We start from the raw sequence: 24474 nt of genomic DNA, 5'->3' as shown, positions 1-24474 counted from the left end.
ATTAATGTCACGTTTGATGAACAGAACAGATATGAAATTGTCAATATATAAGTTATCAGTCTAGTAATCTAATGGAACCTTGAAAAAAGTATATATTTCAATGTCATACATAATTACTATCATCTTACAAATACGTCCAGCCATAAGAGCAAACTAATTGGAAATGTGTCAGCAATTCATTCGCTTTTCACTGTAATTATTCCACAGCAATTCCAAAAACATAAACAATTTCATATCCCTGAGAACTACAAATGCCGAAAATGCAGATAATAATGTAAATGATCAGCAAGCCTATTGCAAATTGCTTGTAAGAAGCAAGGTAAACCTTCTCAGACTGCCAAGATATTGGCTTACAATCATAAGCATAATGCGTAATGAATAATTTATCTTTTAGAAAGCTGCCCCACTGTAAAAGAAAGAATAGATAACGCTAATCCGACAGAGCAAGAAAGAAGGATTTCTGGGAGACATGTACGATACAATATTCATTATTCGGAGTATTTGACAGGTATGTGTTAACGATTGTCATCAGACTCAAACTTACCTCATGTGACAAATAAAAGGCAGCAATCCCCAAAGGCCAGAAGCAGCACAGCATGGAAAATACGCTGAGGCCGAGATGGTCTCTTGGTGGCATCATTAAGAAGTTGTCTTCACTTTCTGTGTCGCTTGAATAGTCGCTCTACAAGAACATAAACAACAAATAGCAAAACTGTTAAAGGGATAGACAGGTATAAAAAAGGAAGAGCAAATTATGCATGACAGCTGCAATGTGCTGTGTGCTAACACAACTTGGGGATTCACCAATTCAGTATATAAGGCTTTTTATAGAGTGCATTGGAAACAACACAGGTGCCTGATAGGAATGTAGTTAAAAACAGATGGCTCCATGGAATAAACACAGCAAGCAACCTGAAACTGCACCATAGTTGGCCAAACCATCTAGACATTTTACTACACAGTTTGCATTGATGCCAGAGCTGAACATAAGGGGCAACATGCTCATATGGACAGTCTAGACAATGCATTTCTGCCTATTCTCTTTGTTCATGGACAATGCCATATTCTTTTCTCAGGACTGGTTTTATGCACATTTTAATAAAAGCTCTTTCCATATTACATATTTAGAACATAACTCCATTGTTAGCAAAGTCTAATTGTATTCCAGGTTGGCTTTTTAGGACTATAATGATATAAAAGAAACACTGATGATTGTGGTGTTCCCATCTGATGAAGTGGTGGCATATTACTAAGATATGGTCTGTGCTCTGCAGTGCCCATGTGGTCTCCTCTATGTAGGGCAGGAATCATATAAACCATATAAATCATACAAACCAATGTAAACATATGATCTGGAAGATAATGGTTAAACTTTCAGTCCCGAACTAAGGCTGGTTTCCCATCTGCATTGGAATCTCCGGTTGCGCAGTACAGATTTTTTTTAGACCATTGGCTTTTCTGGGTCATCACCTAATGATGACGCGGAATCTGCTACGTTCCCACAATGTCAATTGTGGAAGGACCGCGGATTGGGCGGCTTCCATTAACTTCAACGGAAGCCATGGACGTGGAATCCGCTTAAAAATAGAACATGCTGCAATTTTTCCTCTGCGAGCAGAAAATTGCAAATGATTTCCGTTCATGTGGAGTAAAAAGCATTTTTCAATAGCATGTTATGGGCAGTATATGCTGCAGAATCTGGAGGCGGATGCCTGCTCCGGATTCTGCAAGGTAAATCTGGCCTAGTGCAGCCGCCCTAATATTGAATTTTCCTTAACTTATTAAAGTCAAATGGGTTTTCCCAGCTGACACAGCACTGCTCAATTAGATAGGGTTTTTGTAAAGTGGACGATTGTAAAAAAAAGAAAAATATGTAATATTATTCAGATATTTATTGAAAAGAACCAAAATACAAGTAAATATTTGAACTTGAGACAAAATCAGAATCTAGTAAAATTCTTACATAAAATTTCTACAAAAGTAATGTTGTTAATGGGGGGGGGGATGAACCTGATGCTCTGATAGCAATTGGTCAATATGTGGCTTCACATTAGTGAGTTATAGTCTCAAGTCTCCACATCCAGTGATTTGCAATCAATTTCTTTTTTTTTTGTAAGAAGATTGGCGAACGCTCTAAAATCTCTTTCCATGAGGCATGAAGGTGGAAAACCTATCAAAACCTTTCCTGCGATAATACATAATGCAGGATAAGCGATAGGTACGTCGACAATGCATTGCTGCCGGTATGAAAACTTGTAAGAAGTTGCACATGAACATAGCCCACCACAAAGCAGATAGATATGGTTCGCACAAAACGTTCGAGCGAACGTGCTCGTTTAGAACAATTACTCGATCAAGCATCGCTTTTTTCGAGTAACTGCCTAATCAAGTGAAAAGATTCTGGGGGTGCCGGGGGTGAGTGGGGGGTTGCGGTGGGGAGTTGGGGTGGGGGAGAGAGAGAAAGCTCCTCCCTGTTCCCCCCTGCTGCCCCCCTGCTCCACCCCGCCGCCCCCTGGCGCCCCCCGAATCTTTTCGCCCGAGTAGACAGTTACTCGAAAAAAGCGATGCTCGATCGAGTAATTGCTCTAAACGAGCACGTTCGCTCATTTCTAGCTCTGGCAGATCAGGTGAAAACGATGCACAGTAGAAACTTTATAGATAAATCAGCTACTGCGCAGGTCTGTTTTGTCTATCGCCAGAGCTCAAGAGGGTTTGCGCGAACTCTACATAAACATAGAAATGGCTTACCTCTTTGATATTTCATAAAATAGTTTATTATAAGCATTATTTACATCTTGTGCATCCCCCAATTTTTTTTGTTGCTGTCATGGACCACCAGCAAATGAAAATGTACTTCTGGGGGTCCATATAGACCACCAAATATTCCACGGCAGATCTGACTCAAAATACTGGGAAAAAAGCTCTGCATGTAGTACTTTTTCTTCTGTCCAAAAGCCAGGCACTTGAGCAAAAACCAAACTAACCCAATTATCGTCAATGGGGTCCACCCAGCGCTGTTCAATTCTATTCTGAGACCGAGCCATTCAGCAGCAGGGATTCCCCTTTCCTGCTCCCCAAATGGAACAGGAAATTGGAACCCCAGGCGCAGGTGTGAAACCACCCTAATTTTGAGTTGTGAACATAGTATAATGCAGCTTCCATTTAGTCCCACGGATGGTGATGGAGCATTGTGTTGAGGAGGAAATCAGGAGTAACAGTTGAAAGAATTAGAATTCAAATAAATATACTGTATAATCTTGATATGCTATACCCATAGAGATTGAACAGCAAATTCAAGATTAGTGTATTTACTGACCTGTGGGACTACAATTCTCCTAGCTAGTAATACCTCTCTAGTGTAATGTTTCAGTTCGTATGATTAATATATAAAGTTAGTGTCCAACATATTGTTGTGATTTCAATATTGTTTTATGTTTATATTTATTCTCGATCACACATGAAGGTAAACTGCAAATCAAACCAGAGGTTACCTCCCAATGAGGATGTTGTATTTTTTGGTACAACTTCTATGAGGGCCCAACAGTTGAAATATGTATTGTCAATCTTTTTTTTATGTCTTTTCTGATGTATACATATTAAATGGAGTAAAAAAAGGATTGGTATATAAGAGGCTCATTGGACAGTGTTTTCTTCTTTTTTCCTTTTCTATATTTCTATAAATTTAGGGGAAACCGACGACACAAAGCTAGGAGGGATAGCTAACAGTAGAGAAGAGAGACATTAGAAACATCTAGAGAAGCTTGAACAGTGGGCGGCAACTAACAGAATGGTACTTGACAGGGAGAAATGCAAAGTCCTATATCTGGGCAAGAAAAATGGAAAAAAAAACACATGGAATGGGAGGAATTGGGCTAAGCAGCAGCACATATGAAAAAAAATTGGGTATACTAATCGATCACAGACTGAACATGAGTCAACAGTGTGATTCAGCAGTAAAAAGGCAAATACAATTCTGGGATGTATTAAAAGAAGTATACAGTCTAGATCACGTGACATAATTATCCCCTCTACCCTTTCTTAGTCAGACCTTATCTAGGATACTGTGTCCAGTTTCGGGCACCTCAATTTAAAAAAGACATTGTCAAACTGGAGCAAGTTCAGAGAAGAGCAACCAGGATGGGGAGCGGTCTGCAAACTATGTCCTATGAGGAACAGATAAAGGCTGAGAGGAGGCTAGCTTTCAACAAATATCTAAAGGGTTGTCACAGTGCAGAGGAATCAGCCCTATTCTCATTTGCACAAAGAAAGTCTATACATAAATCTTGTTATTTGTATAGTGCCAACTTATTCCGCAGCACTTTCAGGTAATTTATTTATTACCCCCCACCAAGCTGGGTATTCGTTTTACCGACCTCAGAATGATGGAAGGCTGAGTCAATTCTAAGCCAGCTACCTCAAGAATGTGGAGTTTAAACTTGATATGCGTTAAAAACGTTGGGCTTAGAACAATCCACAATTAGTGAAGACAAAACATAAAAAGACAGACAAGACGCATGTGCTCTTCCTTTGCACAATATTACAAAAAGGTGGTTCAAACAAAACTCCAAGTGATAATTTCAGATGAACGTTATATTAGAGACTAATTTGACGTAAGAGCCACCCACAAATAACAACTAATAAAAATAAGAGATTAGAGAGTCTCCAGTATCTAAATTTGAGCCTAGGAAATCTATGGGATATTGACTGTTATAGCTGAATACTGATATAGTATATTTCAGTCTGATACTTGTTTCCCCTCTAGGTTAATTTACTGGGTAGACTACCTCTACTCCTATGAAACATTCATTGAGATCTACTGATTAAGATGGATAAATAGAGAATATGATTTCCACAATGACATTGATAAATGTTAGGACACAACCCATAAGATATGTCAAATATGATAAGAATATGATTACATAAAAAATGCTTGTGGAACCATTTATATTTATCCATCTTAATCAGTAGATCTCAATGAATGGGACTACTGTTTATTGTACCATATTGACATCAATAAATGTTAGGACACAACCCGTTTGCTTACATAGGCTAACTGTTTCATAGGAGTAGAGGTATTCTACCCAGTAAATTAACCTAGAGGGGAAACAAGTATCAGACTGAAATATACTATATCAGTATTCAACTATGACAGTCAATATCCCATAGATTTCCTAGGCTCGAATTTAGATACTGGAGACTCTCTAATCTCTTATTTTTATTAGTTGTTATTTGTGGGTGGCTCTTACGTCAAATCAGTCTCTAATATAACGTTCATCTGAAATTATCACTTGGGGTTTTGTTTGAACCACCTTTTGTAATATTGTGAAAAGGAAGAGCACATGCGTCTTGTCTGTCTTTTTATGTTTTGTCTTCACTAATTGTGGATTGTTCTAAGCCCAATGTTTTTAACGCATATCAATAAAGAATACTTTAGGGTTCTTCTGTGATTAGGGCTTTATAAAGTAGTTCCCTCTGCCCCTGTGATTTCATGGAGTTTGAACTTGCAACCTTCAGGTCATGAGCAAAAGCTTTGCACTGCATTCCTGCTGCCTTAACACTTTGCACCATGCAAGACTCAACTGGGAGGAAACTGAAAAGGAGGTGATACAGATTAGACACTGGAAAGAGCTTCTTGACAGTGAGGGTGATCAATGAGTGGAACAGGTTGCCACGGGAGGTGGTGAGTTCTCCAAGTCTTCAAACACAGGCTAGGCAGACACCTGTTTGGAATATTTAGTGAATCCTGCATTGAGCAGGAGTTTGATGAGACGACTCTGGAGGTCCCTTCCAACTCTATGATTCCAAGAATTTAATTACTGCACTTTTATCACCATCATATATAGGGATATATGGTTTGGGCAGTCAACTCAGATCACAGCTGTTATGACTAGGTTTTATCTGTGAAAGACAGCTGACACAGACCTTGTATGGCGTGGGCTTAGCTTCTGAGCCCGTGCCATATTAACCCTATGCACATAGGATGTATGTATACATCCCAGGGTGCAAAGGGATTAAGCGTCTTCTATCTACATACATACAGACTCCATCTAATGACTCAATTTGCTTGTTAGTGTTAGTCCCTCTGCTGTTCCCATCCCTGAATTGAGGCATTGTAGGAGAGAGAAGTGCATTTTGCAGACTGAGATGTGGAGGCCAGCCACCATATTTTATTGTGCCTGCCACAAGCTACACACTCTTGTCTCTGCAGCTAGACAGTGCATTCACATAAGCGAGAGACTCTGCCTGTGTGCCATGTGATATATGAGAGACCACACATTTCCATGTTCTATTCTCGTGCGAGACTCACATGAGAATAAAACATGCTGTGATGCTGCGAGAGAAAAATCACCCATGCAAATACACCCATTGCAAATAACTTTCTCACCCATGTGAATGCACCCATAATCAGCTCCACTTATTAAGGCAGAATCAGCAGACTTGCTTTCTACATTTTCATGTTTTTGCCTGCATACCAACATGTGCTAATTCATGTTTTGTTCTATGGTTTCCTTGTTTCACCACATCCTATTGTTCAATAAATTGCACAGATATCATCATACAGTCTTCTTTATTGGAGAGTAGATTGGGTTACCTGCATGTCAAACTACATTCACCACAGAGTGACATGTAGTGAGGACAGACCAGAGGCGCAACGAGATAAGCAATCAGTATATATATTCTACAAATGTATTGCCCAAAAATCAACCCTCCTTGCTCTCAACATTATGTGCTATGGTGATTCACAATAAAATGTACAACTATTGTAACCTCAGGACAGTTTAACTAAATGATCACTGAACTCTAGTTTCACCCCCCAAAATGACTTTCTGTATACAGAAGAGAGAGAGTGCGCCACAGTTCTATACATACCATTTATGGTGACAGGTTTGGACATCCTGGACAGAAGGCATTAGGGGAATTCTCTAAAACTGTCAGTCTTAATTTAAGTCTGCTGGAGTAGGGTACATGAAATTTAATAAAAGGAGCCATACACCTCTTAATAAATCTGATGCACTTTTACTTGTCCATGTGTTGGGGGGGGGGGGGGGGGTCCTAAATTGGGAGTCCCAATGTTCAGGGAATAATACACAAATGATTACCATGTTGTTTGATTTGCTGTTCCTATGCAGACTTGTGGAGATGGTGCCACCTACTAGCTGAGCTTGTTATTTTATCCACAGCATCCTATCCAGAGAGAGAAGCCGATCACGAGGTTGGTGAGAGGAACAGATAACCCGGAAGGGGCAGAGTAAAAGCAGTGAAGTGTGAGTAGACATCTCCGTGCTATGTCCTGGCCTATGGCTTGTATAAACGTAGGGGCGCACCCCAAATCAGTTTCTGCATAGTGTTATAGGCTACTTACCTGGGACTTCAAAACCTGTATTCCAAAAACTGAAGCTTGACATCATATTCATTTACCAGCTCCCCGCCCCCCTCCCTCTCTTTTTTCATGGAACAGGACAATCTCGCTTGTAGACACTCACTGAACGGGGACAGATTAGTCTCACAATTGCAGTGGCTGTTTTCCTTCCTGCTGACAAGAAGACCTTCGCTGGCAATAATCCTTCATGGCAAGGTTAAAGAAGACTGAAGACAACTGAAGACTACCCACTGTCCTGCAGTACTCTCCTCCTGCGAACTCCACGGCTAGCTTTCCTCCATGGCTGGCCTCCAGGCCTGGGCCAGGCGCACCCGAGGCCTTGGCTAGCTTCCTCACCTCATTCTCCAACTCTCTGCAACTCCACCTTTCCTCTCCCCCCCATCTTCTCTTTTTTCTCCTCTTTTCTTCTTCTTCTACTCCCTTTTCCTTCTTCTTCCCACCCCACCCCAAGCTCTGACCTTTTATGCTCTCCTCAGCAAACCAATCCTGGACTATAGGGAAACCTTCTACGCAATCCAAGGACTCACTAGGGATGACTGACAGGTAACAGAGTGGGTTAGGGTGCATTCTGCATAATGATGCAGAGTTAGATAGAGACACCACCAGACATGAACACTTAGGGGCCCAGACAAGACCAATACACATAACAAAACACTAATACACATACACACATATCAATACACATAGACAAACATTCAGACAGAGACGAACATACACTTTCCACAGGAGGTAGCTGACAAAGTACCGTGGGGCACTAAACCAAAATTTGCAACTTTTAGACACTGGAAAAATGGCCTAATTTTTCTTTAATTTCCTCCATGGTGTTTGTTTTATGTTCAATGCTCGTTTTTACATATCCTTGGAACAATTTTCCCCCCTCTTGTTTGCTACACTACCAAGTAGCAAAGAGCACAGAAACCAAGAAGAGTTGGCCCAACTGTCTCCACGACCCATATAGCAACTGCATGATCTGCTGCTAGGGCATGCATGCCATTGTATCTTGTCTTTAGTTGGGCTGCTTTGTCTAGTACATGCTCTATTCTGGGTAGCCCAGCTTTGCAGGACTCTGCAGCCCAAGAAAAACATTTTTCCATTTTTTCTATAGAGGGCTTCAAGGAGGTTAGTTCAGGACTAGAAAAAAAGGTGTGGTGCTTTTCCAGAAACAATGCCGTGTCTGCAGATGGGTTGTGTCTACCTAGTAACATAGTATGTTAGGCTGAAGGGAAACAATGTTCATCTAGTTCAGCCTGTTTCCACCCTCTTGTTGATCCAGAGGAAGGCAAAAAAAAAACAATGAGCCAGAAGCCAATTAGCTCATTTGGGGGAAAAAATTCCTTCCCGACTCCATAATAGTATTGCATCTCATCTCCATTCAATACCAGACATAGACCATTGCAATATTTGCATGTATAAAATGTATGCACGCAATAGGCAGAGATTAGAACCCATTGATGACAATGGGTTTGTACACATATCTTCCTGCATATCTGCGTACCAAATATCCCCATTGAAGTCTATGTTGGGTGTGCAAATGCAATACGCTGCTCAATTCAGCAGAAAAAAAGAACACATCTGGAATTCATTAGGCTCAATTGCCATTTAAATTCGGCGCGTATTTGTCTACCGTATGCAAATGAACCTGCCCTTCAAGTGCAAAAAATATAGTAAAATACGCCCATAAGCACGCAAAAAAAATCTTTCACAGCACAAACACATTGCTCTGAGTTGTGAGTTATTAGGCATACGCCCTTGTGAAGGAGCCTTAAGACTATTTGCCCTCGGGGCTAATAGTGGGAACTGTTATATCTTTGCAGGGTGCGCACATCATGCTTTAATCAGTGCGTTAATTGTAATATTGGCTAAAACTATAAATAGAGCAGCTATGATATGCCATTATCTGCTGTAATATATGCCATGCGTTGAGGAGTTTTCAGGCACTGCATCTGTTCTAGGCAACATGAATTTCTCTGTCCCAGCACAATGTCCTTTTAACATATTTTGCGGGTATAAATTTAGATATAATTGCAATCTGCAAACAGAGCAAAAAGAAAGCAGTGCCAGAATGTAATACAGGGCTTAGAGAATGGTGGAAGAGGAAGGAGCAGATATGTTTGAGTTTTCAGAATATTTCTTTAAGTGGACAAACTATTTTTTTATAGACATAAAGAAAATCTATCTGAAACAGAAAGCTGCCAGAAGAGATGGGAAGGATATTCAGTGAGATCTGAAATGTGTGATGAGTCAGGAAGCTGAAGAAGCAAACTGTGGCTTAGCAATAGGAAAGCAATCAAACTAAGTGCCTGTCAATCAGCACTTTACTTAACGAAGTTGTGGTACAGAGTAGTTGCCTTATGTGATGCCAAGCTCCATCGAATGGAAGTTTTAGAAGGAAAGTAATGATTGATAGCTCTGTAACATGGTCTTTGGCAACTCCGGTAAAACAATTCGATATGTCACACTCAATGTTTCAATTGTGTCACATCAGCGTGTGACAGGGTTTAGAAACACTATTATTTAGTGTATACGAACATATTGTACATAGAAAAGAAAAAGTAATTCAAAGAGTAAAAGCAAATTCTGTGAAATAAAGGGGTTCTCCTAAAAATGGTCTCACATCAGAGGTGTAACCACAGGCTCTTGGGCTCCAATGCAAAATCTGTAACAGGGCCCCCTATGTACCATGTACCATTTATAATGCTGGCATCCTCTTAGGTGATAAAGGGACCTCTGCCCTTTCCTATGGTTTCATGGCAGATTAGTGACTGCTACCTCTGCACCCCTATAGCTACACTCCTGTTTCACATTGCGTTTTGTTATTCCGGTTTTGGTTCTATCCTGATTTCCATGTTTTATGCAGAAAACTGCATGGGTATGGAAACCAGGACAGAACCGGGACAGCATTGTAGGGGTGAGAGGGAAATCTGGCATTAAAAGGCCACTCCAGTGATTTTTTTTTAAAAATTCATTATGCGACTATCCCCTCATTATATATAATTGAGCTAGGGTTGCTTTGGTTAGTTATTATTTTCTGTCTGAAACTCCCAACCATTATTCCTCAGATGGTCATGTGAGCTCTGTTTTGACCAGCCCAGATCTAGTTGGGGGTTTTGTATTCATCGTCTAGTCAGATTAGAAGTTTGTGTCAAATTGTCACATGGATCTAACACTGAAACACTGAAGGAAATATAGGCACTTTTGTCACAGTTACTGATGATAATCACATACCTCCTGTCACACAGTTATAATAGAGGAGATCACAGCTCAGCCACCTTACTATATACTTATGGTCTGTAGCTTATTTAGGTGAATATAGAAGGTAATACTGAGCTAATGCATCATGGGAATGATGTAAAACTGAAAGTAAAAAATATCAGCCTTAAGATAGTGCCTGAGAAACATTAGACAGAGGCTGCGCTGCAGGAAAGTGGAATACTGAAATACACAGATGAAATCTTCAGAGTTTGACAGCCAATCAGGTGAGAGGGTAGGTGTGGAAAAATGTGTTTTCACTGGAGTGGCCCTTTAAACACTGACAGAAAAATTTGTGAGATGGAGACCAAAGAAGCCCTCATATAACATATTCACGCCTATGGTATCATCCAGGTTTCAATTGCTATGCAGTTTCCTGCATAAAGCATGAAAAACAGGACTGAGCTTCTACTGGAGGCATAATATGTAGTGTGAAACCAGGCTTGGGTATCTACTTATAGGATAGGTAATAATTGTCTGATGGGTGGTGGTCTGACCACTAGGATCATCACCAATCACAATAACAAGGGTCCTTTGTCTGCTTGAGTGAATGCAGCATGGTTTGAGCATATGGGCTGCCTTTGTATTAATTTCTATGGGACTAATAGAGCTTTCCAAGTGCTCTACTTGTTTATCTCTGTAAATACCAGAGATGACTACAGCAACGCACATGCTCAACCACTGCTCCATTCATTCAGTGGAACACGAGTCCTCTGATCTCATGATTGGTGATAGTTGCAGTGGGTAGACCACCACCAATAAGGCACTTATACCCAGGGGCGTAACTGTAGAGGATGCAGGGGATGCGGTTGTTCTTGGGCCCAAGACCCTTCGGGACCCATAAGGCCTATCTTCTCTATATAGTAAGCCTAGTAGTTTGAATAAAGCATTATAGTTGGGGGCCCTGTTCCAGATTTTGCATTGGGGCCCAGAAGCTTCAAGGTACACCTCTGTTTATACTCTGTTTATTGTACTAGAGATACATTTTAAACTGGGAACATATAAAACAGGGCTTAAAAGTTTGATCCAAGGTATAGCAACATCCTAATAAATTAGGAAAATTCTTTCTCTTCAGAAGCATCCCCATAATCACCTACAGAACTGTACTTCAAATTTCCGACTTGATCCCCTCAGATGTCCGCAGAACAAACATTATATATATATATATATATATATATATATATATACATATTTTTCTACTATCATAAAATCTTAAGATACATAGTTCAAGACACTGCCAAGATAAATACTACAAAATCTTCTATACATCGCCCATCCAGTTTCACGCATTGCTGAGATACATAGTGCATACAATGACCGTCCAGTTGCAGCTTAGTGACATTAATGGACTCTATGTCTAGAGTGTTATACCTTGTCATGATGATATATAGCCCTGTTCCTGTTCCCCGGATGACTCCATGTATTAGTGAAACATGTCATGGTGGTGGGGGTTATGAACCATTTTAACAATCAGGACATTCCTTGAGCAGCAACTATTGTGAATTGAAACTCCTTGTCTGCATCTTGAGTCTTCATTCTTTACTCAATGGATATGAGGGCTCTGATAATTCATGATCAAAAGAACAGACGATTTTGTGATAAATAAACTTGTAAAGCGAGCATCTTTGTGTCTGAGCGAAGAGATATATGACTGACCAAAACCCCTGAATTCTTAATGAACCCTATAGTGTGTTTTGTTTGGACTCAATACATTATAGTTCTTTTTGAGGATACAACTAATGGGCTTCCTTTAGACTATAAAGCCACACAACTCACCTATAGTTGTAAAGCAGTGTACAAAACAACAAGTGTGTCATACTATTCCCACAAAGACCCATACAGTGTTATATTGTGCTCTCATAGAGCCAAACAGTAATCAAAGGATCACATACTGTGCCAAAACAGAACCCAAAAATGCATACATAGTGCCAAATAGTGACATTCTGTGCCCACATAGTGCCAAACATTGCTTCAATGAGTAGTAAATATAGCACAAATTCTAAACATACTCTATGCAATATGCAGGCCACATGTTTTATATATTTTCTCATGCTCCTATAGATTTTCCCAATTAAGGGTGCCCTTCCATGGGCGTATCACACCCTCTGAAGCTTTCCATAGCACTTCTATGGAAAGCGCCAGCACACTGTCCACGAGCAGAGAATCATTGCAATTCTCCGCTCGTGGCAGGCAATTTGCAGCATGCTGAGAATTGCCCTGATTCTACGCGGTCAGTCTATCTATCAGATGGGGCTGACCGGCGGAGATTCGGTGGCGGCTTCTGCTCCCGGGCGCCCGTGGACAGGGGACCTGAACCTGCCTGTTATCTTTTTAAATAAAATAGTTGTTTTTATTGATAAATATATGTGGCTTTAACCTGGTGAAATATTCACTTATAGCTACTATTGTAACTTATGCACTTTTGAAAAGTTTGGTTCAACCAGTTAGCTGAAATTCTGCAAAAGGTTCAGTTTGGTGTAAATTAGTTCAAACTAAACTGGAAGCTTACCAGAATACCTAAAACCCTAACATATAACACTGTCTAGGGGTTTAAACACATGAGCTTGTTTTAATTCCGTTATGGGGCGGTGATAATCATGGCAGCATAACATGACAAAACAAAACCATTGATTTTGTTTTCACTAGTTCTTTTCTCAGCCGTGATTACTCAGGCAAGCCCTATCTTTCCTGCACATAGATGATACTACGTGTGGGAAAGATTGGGCAGGACCTATCTTCTTATGGTTTTTTTTTTTCAAACTCCTGCGCTATGCCGCAGAGTATGATCGGCCGGAGGCAAAAAAAAGCCAGAACCTTGTTAATGCGCAACTACAGTCCATAGTGGCAAGCGTTGTTGCTCATGCAGCCGTCTGAAACCACCCTAAGAGCCATGAAAGCTCTTAGAGTGTTAAAAAAGGCTTTTCTGGCTCTTAGACATTGCTGTACATCAGTGTTCAAGGCTAGTTTTGAGCGAACCAAACCAGTAGAACACTATTTTGGGTAGAATTTTGCTAAAAGCTCGGTTTGGATTTGTGCTGAACCGAACTTTTAGCAAAATACAACCCAAAACAAGATTCTATTGCTTTGGTTTGATCAACACTACTTATAGGGTCAGATGGTGATGATGTAGGGTCATCCTTGTTAAAACTCAGGTCGAGCTATGCTTGCACATAAATTCAATACAATTGCCTGTTACACCTCCATTATCAATTTCCTCCTTCATTAGTGAGAGTGACTTGATAGAATAGCAGGGTTCTGGTGAGATCACATTCACTGCAGCTGTTTCATACCAGTCTGTGTCTGCAGTGCCATAGGCAGAATGCCGGCTTCCATAAAAGCAAGAAGCCTACTGCAGCCCTTTTCTATGGCTTTAGCTGATAAATAAAGCAAGACCAATAAAATAAGCATATTAGTGCTTGTTGTATGTAACTCCCTAACGTATGAGTTCAGGTCCAAATATTTATGCCAAACAATACTGTGCAAAGCATAAAAGAGCATATCATGTTCCATTTTTGTAAATAGCGCACTACTTGCAACCGTAAAACCCTAAACTTCTTTATGAAGGGTTAAACCAATGTTCCTCTATGTAATATGTTCTAAATAATTTAGTTCAATTGCCTAGTCATAATTTTGGAAGAATAGATTTTTGCAAAGTAATTGAATTCTTAGTGAACCTGGAACATCTGTTTTCTACCTTACTAGAAGTGAGATATAGTAAAACAATGTTCTTGAAATATATTATCGTACCTAGGGATGTAGCTGGGTTGGCAAGAGCAAAAGACAATCTGTAATTTCTATGCTGGTTCAGGCGCTTGGCACATTTTTTTACATCAGGAGATTATATTTTGATCAACTTTACTCATGAACCATACAATATGGGTTCACAACGCACGAATATAAAGATCACATAGCATTTCGAAGTTAGAACCTTCGGGATGAGGCTGAAACAAAGTCACATTAATCAAGCATAGTGTGCTGTTTCAGATGGCTAATTCCTAGCTTCAAATCCTCAGCACGGGGACAATTTTGGTTTCTATGGGCTTTATCCAGGCAACATCATTTCGCTGGAAATAAGAAAATAAAGTTCCTTGTTCCTTTTTGATCCTTTCCATCAGGTAGCCATGTCACATTTTTCATGTGTTGTCACTCTGACCCTCACATAAGGATTTTACTTACAAATGAAATCTGCTACTTTGCAGTGATTGATGGTTTGGTGGATTGTTTCTGTCAGAAGTTACTTTATCCACATTGGTGTATAAACTGGATGAGCCCATTGAGATTTGGGAAATGCTAAACTCTACATTTTCAAACAACCTTCTGACATCCTTCTGTCTCTATGGCCCTTTGTGGTGCAGTTTGGATTCTTACAGAAGCTGGAAATCTTATAAATACTGTGACAAATCCTACAAGCATATAATATCAAACATTATACCGTCTTCTGCAAACAGCTAAGCTGTGGTTTTATTTTTCAGAACTTTTTTTTAAAGAGGAGGTTAGAGCGGTGGAAGAATCACTAAATGCTTTACTATATATAATGTTATAAAACTTTCTAACAATGACGAAAGCTAATGGACAATTGAAATGTTTTAAATCCTGCTCCTTCATAAACTAAATACTAGTACCAGTGTTTCTGGTGGCGCAATGCGCCCCTTACTACTATAATATAGTGAAAGGGATTAGACTTGGTCAAAATATTTCCATGCACTGCACGTGATTTACGAACTTCAGCAGCTCACTAAGGAGATATGTTCGCTTGTTGCTTTCGCATATGAGTTGCATGTGATTTACAAACTTCAACTGCTCAGTGAGGAGACATGTTGGCTCGTTGCTTTCACATATAAGTTGCATGTGATTTACGAACTTCAGCAGCTCGCTGAGGAAACATATTTCCTTGTTGCTTTCACATATCAGCTGCACAAGATTTACGAATTTCAGCTGCTGACTGAGGTGAAATGGAGGCTTGTTGCTGTATCATGTAAGCTGCATTAGCTTCACGGTGATGTAACCCTCTGTGGTGACATTTTTGCATGACAGCAAGGGTTTGTTTCAACACTGGACAACGGTTTACAATTAGATGAAGGCTGGACTGGTGTTGGCGGCATTAGTACTGGAGATAACATGATATCAAGTTCAGGAGATTGTGATGATAGTGGGGAAGGACTATGCTTCAATGTTGTTGGCCAATATGCACCACCAGCTATGTATGTGTACATTTGGGAGGTATCATTTATTGGAGTCTCCACACAGGTGTGCAGCTGTGTCACAACCAGCTACAAACTGCCAGACTGAGTACTGCTGTATCCATAGCAACAGAGGCCGCAGGGGTTTGTGGGGGATGTAGTCCACCCATAATCCCTCATTCAGACGGTAACATCATCACATGTAACTTAGTCACTCATCACTCACAGACAAGTGGTCATTAGTATTTTGATGAAGACAAGTTTTCCGATTAATACAAAAACTTACAAAAAATTACTTTGTTAAATAATCTTGACTATGAACATGTAAAACAAAGTAAAAAAAAACAATGGCACTATTTTGGTCATGTTCGGATTCACGAATCACGAAAAATCTGGCACTCATCAATTTTGCAAAAATATTCTTTCAATTTTTATTTCATATACGTAATGCACAGTCAAAATTAATTTGACGTTTCGGGCAAGACCTCAATCAGATAATCTGTCAAAGTGTACAGAAATTTTTACATTAAATAAGAAACCACAGTAAGTCCAAAATACTGAAAAAGGACTCATAGATTGGGATAATCCTATAACTAATATATGGACACAAAATACTTAAAGGGGTTGTCCCGCGCCGAAACGGGTTTTTTTTTTTTTCAACCCCCCCCCCGTTCGGCGCGAGTCAACCCCGATGCAGGGACGTACAGACAGCTTACCGGAGCGCTTACCTTGATCCCCGCGCTCCGGTGACTTCTATACTTACCTGTGAAGATGGCCGCCGGGAACCTCTTGCTTCGTGGACCGCAGCTCTTCTGTGCGGTCCACTGCCGATTCCAGCCTCCTGATTGGCTGGAATCGGCACGTGACGGGGCGGAGCTACACGGAGCCGCTCTCTGGCACGAGCGGCTCCATAGAAGACTACAGAAGACCCGGACTGCGCAAGCGCGGCTAATTTGGCCATCGGAGGGCGAAAATTAGTCGGGCTCCATGGGAACGAGGACGCTAACAACGGAGCAGGTAAGTAAAAAACTTTTTATAACTTCTGTATGGCTCATAATTAATGCACAATGTATATTACAAAGTGCATTATTATGGCCATACAGAAGTGTATAGACCCACTTGCTGCCGCGGGACAACCCCTTTAACGTTCAATTCCATGTACGATCCGAAGATATATATTCTTTAGAACCATATAAAGCCACTTAATATGTATTAGAAAGCAAGGATGAGATATTTAACTGCACCGGTATACTTGCTATCATATATCAGAAACAAGTCCGTTCACTCAAGAAAACAAAGCATGATTTATAATTTACCAGATTGTGAGAGATTGGAGAGCAGCTACAGTATCCAGAGAAGCTCTATCTAGCATGCGGAATGATGAGAATTTATGAGCTTCTTTCTTTTTTATTTTATCTACAATGGCAGGAGGCTGCAATGGGGTTCAATGTGATTAGACCCCATAACTATCTGAATTCTATTTGGCCAAAGTTACAATTGACTTTACACCATGTAGCATGGAATGGAATGTTATGTATTTGTTGTTTATCTATTCATATCAGGATTATCTCAAGCTATTAGGATCCTTGTCAATGGGATGATTGTTGACCTTGAAATGCTACCCCGGGTAAAAATTCACTATATTAAATTTTTCAAAAATTTCAAACTGCTGTCACCAAAGCGCTATTAAAGGGGTTGTCCCGAGGCAGCAAGTGGGTCTATACACTTCTGTATGGCCATAATAATGCACTTTGTAATGTACATTGTGCATTAATTATGAGCCATACAGAAGTTATAAAAAGTTTTTTACTTACCTGCTCCGTTGCTAGCGTCCTCGTTCCCATGGAGCCGACTAATTTTTGGCCTCCGATGGCCAAATTAGCCGCGCTTGCGCAGTCCGGGTCTTCAGCAGTCTTCTATGGAGCCGCTCGTGCCAGAGAGCGGCTCCGTGTAGCTCCGCCCCGTCACGTGCCGATTCCAGCCAATCAGGAGGCTGGAATCGGCAGTGGACCGCACAGAAGAGCTGCGGTCCACGAAGGTAGAAGATCCCGGCGGCCATCTTCAGCGGTAAGTATTGAAGTCACCGGACCGCCGGGATTCAGGTAAGCGCTGTGCGGGTGGTTTTTTTAACCCCTGCATCGGGGTTGTCTCGCGCCGAACGGGGGGGGGGTTTAAAAAAAAAAAAAACCCGTTTCGGCGCGGGACATCTCCTTTAACTTCAGTTTGTTTATTACAATAAAACTGTATTGAACGCTTACAATGATGATGATATTCTTGGCAATCGTTGTACAACTACTTTTGAGAAATGTATAAATGATGTGGAGGAAGCTATCGAAGGGAAACTGATTAAAATTGCCAACGACAAAAAGCTAGGAGGGATAGCTAACAGTAGGGAAGAGAGAGAGAGGATTCAAAAAGATCTAGAAAAGCTTGAACAGTGGGCAGCAACTAACAGAATGGTATTTAGTAATGAGAAATGCAAAGTCCTACATCTGGGCAAGCCAAAAAGGCAAACACAATTCTGGGATGTATAAGGAGAAGCATAGAGTCTAGATCACATGAGGTTATTATCCCCCTCTACTCTTCCTTAGTCACACCTTATCTGGAATACTGTGTCCAGTTCTGGGTTCGCTACTTTAAAAAAGACTTAGACAAACTGGAGCAAGTTCAGAGAAGAGTTACCAAGGTAGTGAGCGGTCTGCAAATCATGTCCTATAAAGAACAGTTAAAGGATCTGGGAATCTTTAGCTTGCAGAAAAGAAGGCTGAGAGGAGACTTAACAGTTGTCTACAAATATCTGAAGGGCTGTCACAGTGCAGAGGGATCAGTCCTATTCTCATTTGTACAAGGAAAAAATAGAAGCAATGGGATGAAACTGAAAGGGGGCAGACATAGATTAGATATTAGACAGTGAGGGTGATCAATTAGTAGAACAGGTTACCACTGGAGGTGGTGAGTTCTTCATAAATGGAAGCGTTCAAACAAAGGCTGGACAAATATCTGTCTGGGATGATTTAGTAAATCCTACACTGAGCCGGGGGTTGGTCCTTTCCAACTCTACTATTCTATGATTCTATAAGAAATAAAGATGTTGTATTAACCCCTAAGTTACCAGCCCATAGTGTTTTTACATCCTACTCCTAGCTAAGTGGGTTTTAATCCGCGAGGATGTAAAAACAAGCATCTTCAGGGGATTAAAGCGATGTGGGCTATCAAGGTGACAGCTCTAAGATGCCGGCTTCCAAAGGTAGCTGACAACATGGAGTGGTCATCCTGGGCCCCGGTAACGCGATCGCCCGTATCCACCAGATAGTGTCGATCGCATTAAAGTAAATAAAAGTTTTTAAAAAGTTAAAGTTTCAGATCTCCTCACGGATCACTTCCATGGGTGGTGCTGAAACTACTCACGCCAGCCCTCTGTGACATCCCGCATGTATCTGGTCTAGAACGGACCCTCTGACATCTTCTGCGCATGCGTGCCTAAGGAAAAATGGTGACGCATGCGCAGAAGAGCAGATCAGCGCAGGACATTTAAAATTTCCATGAGATGTCACCGGGCCCGTGATCACCGGTACCGAACTGATACTGGCAATCACGGAAAAGTAAAAAAAGTTACGTTTTATCTCCCTTCCTGGATATAAACAGGGAGTCATTCATAAATGACTTTACATGGCCCGATCATTGTTGGATTTCTATACCTGCCTAAATTGAATGATGAAGGTAAGCGAATGAATTATTCTTCATTATTCAGTAACTGGCAGGGTTTACTCTGAACGATTGTTGTCCCCTTTCACACAATCCAGCAATAAACTGAACGATAACTGTTCCATGTAAAAGGGCCCTCAGTTCTTTTTTCCTTGGTTTGTTTTTTTACTTGCTGTATGGTTTTATTATTTAATGTAAACATTTCTGTACACTTTGACAGATTAATGTATTAAGGTCTTGAATTGACCGCAATGTCAAATGAATTTTGACTTTAGTTTGTGTACATGAAATAAAAATTAAACTAATATTTCTGCCATATTGATGAGTGCTGGATTTTTCTTGATTATGATTTTGTAAAGGCCAATTTTGTATCCTCAATTCAATGTTGATCTCCAACATCAAGGATAAAGCAGAGTATTCCTTTATCTCGATTCATTTTGGGGTCCCTCTCTTACAAAGTAATGGCTGCAAATTTCTACACACTCATGTGCAGACTAGATTTGAAGTTTAGTGGGCGAATCATCAGCTTGCAATGCCCTGACACTGCTCCAACTGAGGGATGGCCTTGTTCAACAGCAAACAGAACAAAGTTAATTGACCGCCAAAATATTATGCATCTCTGTTATTATTATAACTGTATTACTACCCCCATTGCTGGCTGGTATGGCAGCTCCCATACATCCAGGGCACACACATCTCTCCCTGCTAAGCATCTAAAGGGATTTACTCATTCACAGAGATACAGTGGGCCAATGTCAGACTCATTTTATGGTCCATGCAGCCCAGTGTTGCTGAATCAAACTTAGATCACTTTAGCACCCCATTGTGATCTAAGTTCAGCCACAATGAGGTCCAGATGTGTCCTTTCTTACTCTTTCTCTTGGTTGGATATGATCAGATATGTGTCTCATGAGATAAGCAGCTTTTCCCAACAACATGATTTCTGTGATACTCTGTCACAAAATGTCTATTCTAGCTGTATTTATTGTGGCTGCACTGTGAATTGTATAATTCAATTATTTTGCTAGCATGTCATGATATTGTATTAAATTGGTTTCATGAAAAATTGCACTTCTTAACCAGTTTCTATCTGCCCATAAACTATAAACGACCACATGGCCCATGTCTGATAAGAAAGGTGGGATGGGGGATAAAACGTCTAGCCAGGAAGTAATTGACCACATTAAAGATAAGGTAAAAATGTACACATCTGTAATTCACTGTAAATCATCAGTTGCAAAAAATGTCACTACAATTCTATGCCCTATCAAGACAGTAGAGATGAGCGAGCACCAAAATGCTCGGGTGCTCGTTACTCGGGACGAAATTATCGCGATGCTCTAGGGTTCGTTTCGAGTAATGAACCCCTATTGAAGTCAATGGGCGACCCGAGCATTTTTGTATATCGCCGATGCTCGCTAAGGTTTTCATTTGTGAAAATCTGGGCAATTCAAGAAAGTGATGGGAACGACACAGAAACGGATAGGGCAGGCGAGGGGCTACATGTTGGGCTGCATCTCAAGTTCCCAGGTCCCACTATTAAGCCACAATAGCGGCAAGAGTGGGCCCCCCCCCTCCCAACAACTTTTACTTCTGAAAAGCCCTCATTAGCAATGCATACCTTAGCTAAGCACCACACTACCTCCAACAAAGCACAATCACTGCCTGCATGACACTCCGCTGCCACTTCTCCTGGGTTACATGCTGCCCAACCCCCACCCCCCCCACCCCACGACCCAGTGTCCACAGCGCACACCAAACTGTCCCTGCCCAGCCTTCAGCTGCCCTCATGCCACACCACCCTCATGTCTATTTATAAGTGCGTCTGCCAGGGGAAAAGCAGGCACACACTGCAGAGGGTTTGCACGGCTAGGCAGCGACCCTCTTTAAAAGGGGCGGGGCGATAGTCCACAATGCTGTACAGAAGCAATGAGAAATCCAATTCTCTGCCACCTCCATCTGGAGCTGCACACATGGGCATAGCAATGGGGAACCTATGTGCCACACACTATTCATTCTGTCAAGGTGTCTGCATGCCCCAGTCAGACCGCGGTTTTTTATAAATAGTCACAGGCAGGTACAACTCCGCAATGGGAATTCCGTGTGCACCCAAAGCATGGGTGGCTCCCTGGAACCCACCGGCTGTACATAAATGTATCCCATTGCAGTGCCCATCACAGCTGAGCTAACGCCAGATTAAATGCAGGTGGGCTTCGGCCCACACTGCATGCCCCAACCTGATCGGGGTTTTTAATTCATAGACACAGGCAGGTACAACTCCCTATTGTGAAGTCCCTGTGGACCGACAGCATGGGTGGCTCCCTGGAACCCACCGGCGGTACATAAATATATCCCATTGCATTGCCCATCACAGCTGAGGTAATGTCATGTTTAATGCAGGTGGGCTTCGGCCCACACTGCATGCCCCAGTCAGACTGGGGTTCTTTAGAAGTAGACACATGCAGTTACAACTCCCTGTGGACCCACAGCATGGGTGGGTGCCAGGAAGCCACCGGCGGTACATAAATATATCCCATTGCAGTGCCCAACACAGCTGAGGTAATGTCGTGCTTAATGCAGGTGGGCTTCAGCCCACACTGCATGCCCCAGTCAGACTGGGGTTCTTTAGAAGTAGACACATGCAGTTACAACTCCCTGTGGACCCACAGCATGGGTGGCTCCCTGGAACCCACCGGCGGTACATAAACATATCCCATTGCAGTGCCCAACACAGCTGATGTAACGTCAGCTGTAATGCAGGTGGGCTAAAAATTCATTTGATTACACTGTAGGCGAGGGCCCCCAAAAATTGGTGTACCAACAGTACTAATGTACCGGAGAAAAATTGCCCATGCCCAACCAAGAGGGCAGGTGAAATCCATTAATCGCTTTGGTTAATGTGGCTTAATTGGTAACTAGGCCTGGAGGCAGCCCAGTTAAAATAAAAATTGGTTGAGGTGAAAGTTTCAACGCTTTAATGAGCATTGAAACGTATAAAAATTGTTTAGAAAAATTATATGACTGAGCCTTGTGGGCCTAAGAAAAATTGCCCGTTCGGTGTGATAATGTGAGGTTTCAGGAGGAGGAGCAGGAGGAGGAGGAGGAATATTATACACAGATTGATGAAGCAAAAAGGTCCCCATTTTTGATGGTGATAGAGAACGATGCTTCCATCCGCAGGTGCAGCCTACGTATTGCTTAGGTATCGCTGCTGTCCGCTGGTGAAGAAGAGAAGTCTGGGAAAATCCAGGCTTCGTTCATCTTGATGAGTGTAAGCCTGTCGGCACTGTCGGTTGACAGGTGGGTACGCTTATCCGTGATAAGCCACACTAAACACACTCTCTGACAAGACGCTAGCGGCAGGACAAGCAAGCACCTCCAGGGCATACAGCGTGAGTTCAGGCCACGTGTCCAGCTTCGACACCCAGTAGTTGTAGGGGGCAGAGGCGTCACCGAGGACAGTCGTGCGATCGGCTACGTACTCCTTCACCATCCTTTTACAGTGCTCCCGCCAACTCAGCCTTGACTGGGGATCGGTGACACAGTCTTGCTGGGGAGCCAGAAAGCTGGCAAAGGCCTTGGAGAATGGTCCCCTGCCTGCGCTGTACATGCTGCCTGATCTCTGCGCCTCCCCTGCTACCTGGCCCTCGGAAATGCGCCTTCGGCCACTAGCGCTGTCGGATGGGACGTTTACCATCAGTTTGTCCACCAGCGCCCTGTGGTATAGCATCATTCTCAAACCCCTTTCCTCTTCGGGAATGAGAGTGGAAAGGTTCTCCTTATACCGTGGGTCGAGCAGTGTGTACACCCAGTAATCCGTAGTGGCCAGAATGCATGTAACGCGAGGGTCACGAGAAAGGCATCCTAACATGAAGTCAGCCATGTGTGCCAGGGTACCTGTACGCAACACATGGCTGTCCTCACTAGGAAGATCACTTTCAGGATCCTCCTCCTCCTCTTTCTCTGGCCATACACGCTGAAAGGATGACAGGCAAGTAGCATGGGTACCATCAGCAGTGGGCCAAGCTGTCTCTTCCCCCTCCTCCTCATGCTCCTCCCCCTCCTACTCCTCCTCCTCTGGCCATACACGCTGAAAGGATGACAGGCAAGCAGCATGTGTACCCTCAGCAGTGGGCCAAGCTGTCTCTTCCCCCTCCTCCTCATGCTCCTCCCCCTCCTCCTCCTCCTCAACGCGCTGAGATATAGACATGAGGGTGCTCTGACTATCCAGCGACATACTGTCTTCCCCCGCCTCCGTTTCCGAGTGCAAAGCGTCTGCCTTTATGCTTTGCAGGGAACTTCTCAAGAGGCATAGCAGAGGAATGGTGACGCTAATGATTGCAGCATCCCCGCTCAGCATCTGGGTAGACTCCTCAAAGTTTCCAAGGACCTGGCAGATGGCTGCCAACCAGGCCCACTCTTCTGTAAATAATTGAGGAGGCTGACTCCCACTACGCCGCCCATGTTGGAGTTGGTATTCCGCAATAGCTCTACGCTGCTCATAGAGCCTGGCCAACATGTGGAGCGTAGAGTTCCACTGTGTGGGCACGTCGCACAGCAATCGGTGCACTGGCAGATGAAACCGATGTTGCAGGGTCCGCAGGGTGGCAGCGTCCGTCTTGGAGTTGCGGAAATGTGCGCTGAGCCGGCGCACCTTTCCGAGCAGGTATGACAAGTGTGGGTAGCTTTTCAGAAAGCGCTGAACCACCAAATTAAAGACATGGGCCAGGCATGGCACGTGCGTGAGGCTGCCGAGCTGCAGAGCCGCCACCAGGTTACGGCCGTTGTCACACACGACCATGCCCGGTTGGAGGCTCAGCGGCGCAAGCCAGCGGTCGGTCTGCTCTGTCAGACCCTGCAGCAGTTCGTGGGCCGTCTGCCTCTTCCCTCCTAAGCTGAGTAGTTTCGGCACGGCCTGCTGACGCTTGCCCACCGCTGTGCTGCCATGCCACGCGACAC

The 24474-nt window shown here is 42.5% G+C and overlaps 1 protein-coding gene across 1 annotated transcript in view; it reads right to left on the bottom strand.

The window, feature by feature from the left end:
- SYNDIG1 (synapse differentiation inducing 1) overlaps window positions 1-24474 on the bottom strand; it is a 252512-nt gene that overhangs the window by 43534 nt on the left and 184504 nt on the right. The window contains exon 3 of the mRNA XM_066594537.1: window positions 545-682. Coding sequence (XP_066450634.1) covers window positions 545-682 — 138 coding nt within the window. The remainder of the gene's footprint in view (window positions 1-544; window positions 683-24474) is intronic.

This window comes from Eleutherodactylus coqui, chromosome 3, assembly GCF_035609145.1.
Source record: "Eleutherodactylus coqui strain aEleCoq1 chromosome 3, aEleCoq1.hap1, whole genome shotgun sequence".
NCBI classification, from domain to species: Eukaryota; Metazoa; Chordata; class Amphibia; order Anura; family Eleutherodactylidae; genus Eleutherodactylus; species Eleutherodactylus coqui.
Note: the sequence above shows the minus strand (reverse complement) of the source record. Positions and strands in the feature narration are given on the sequence as shown.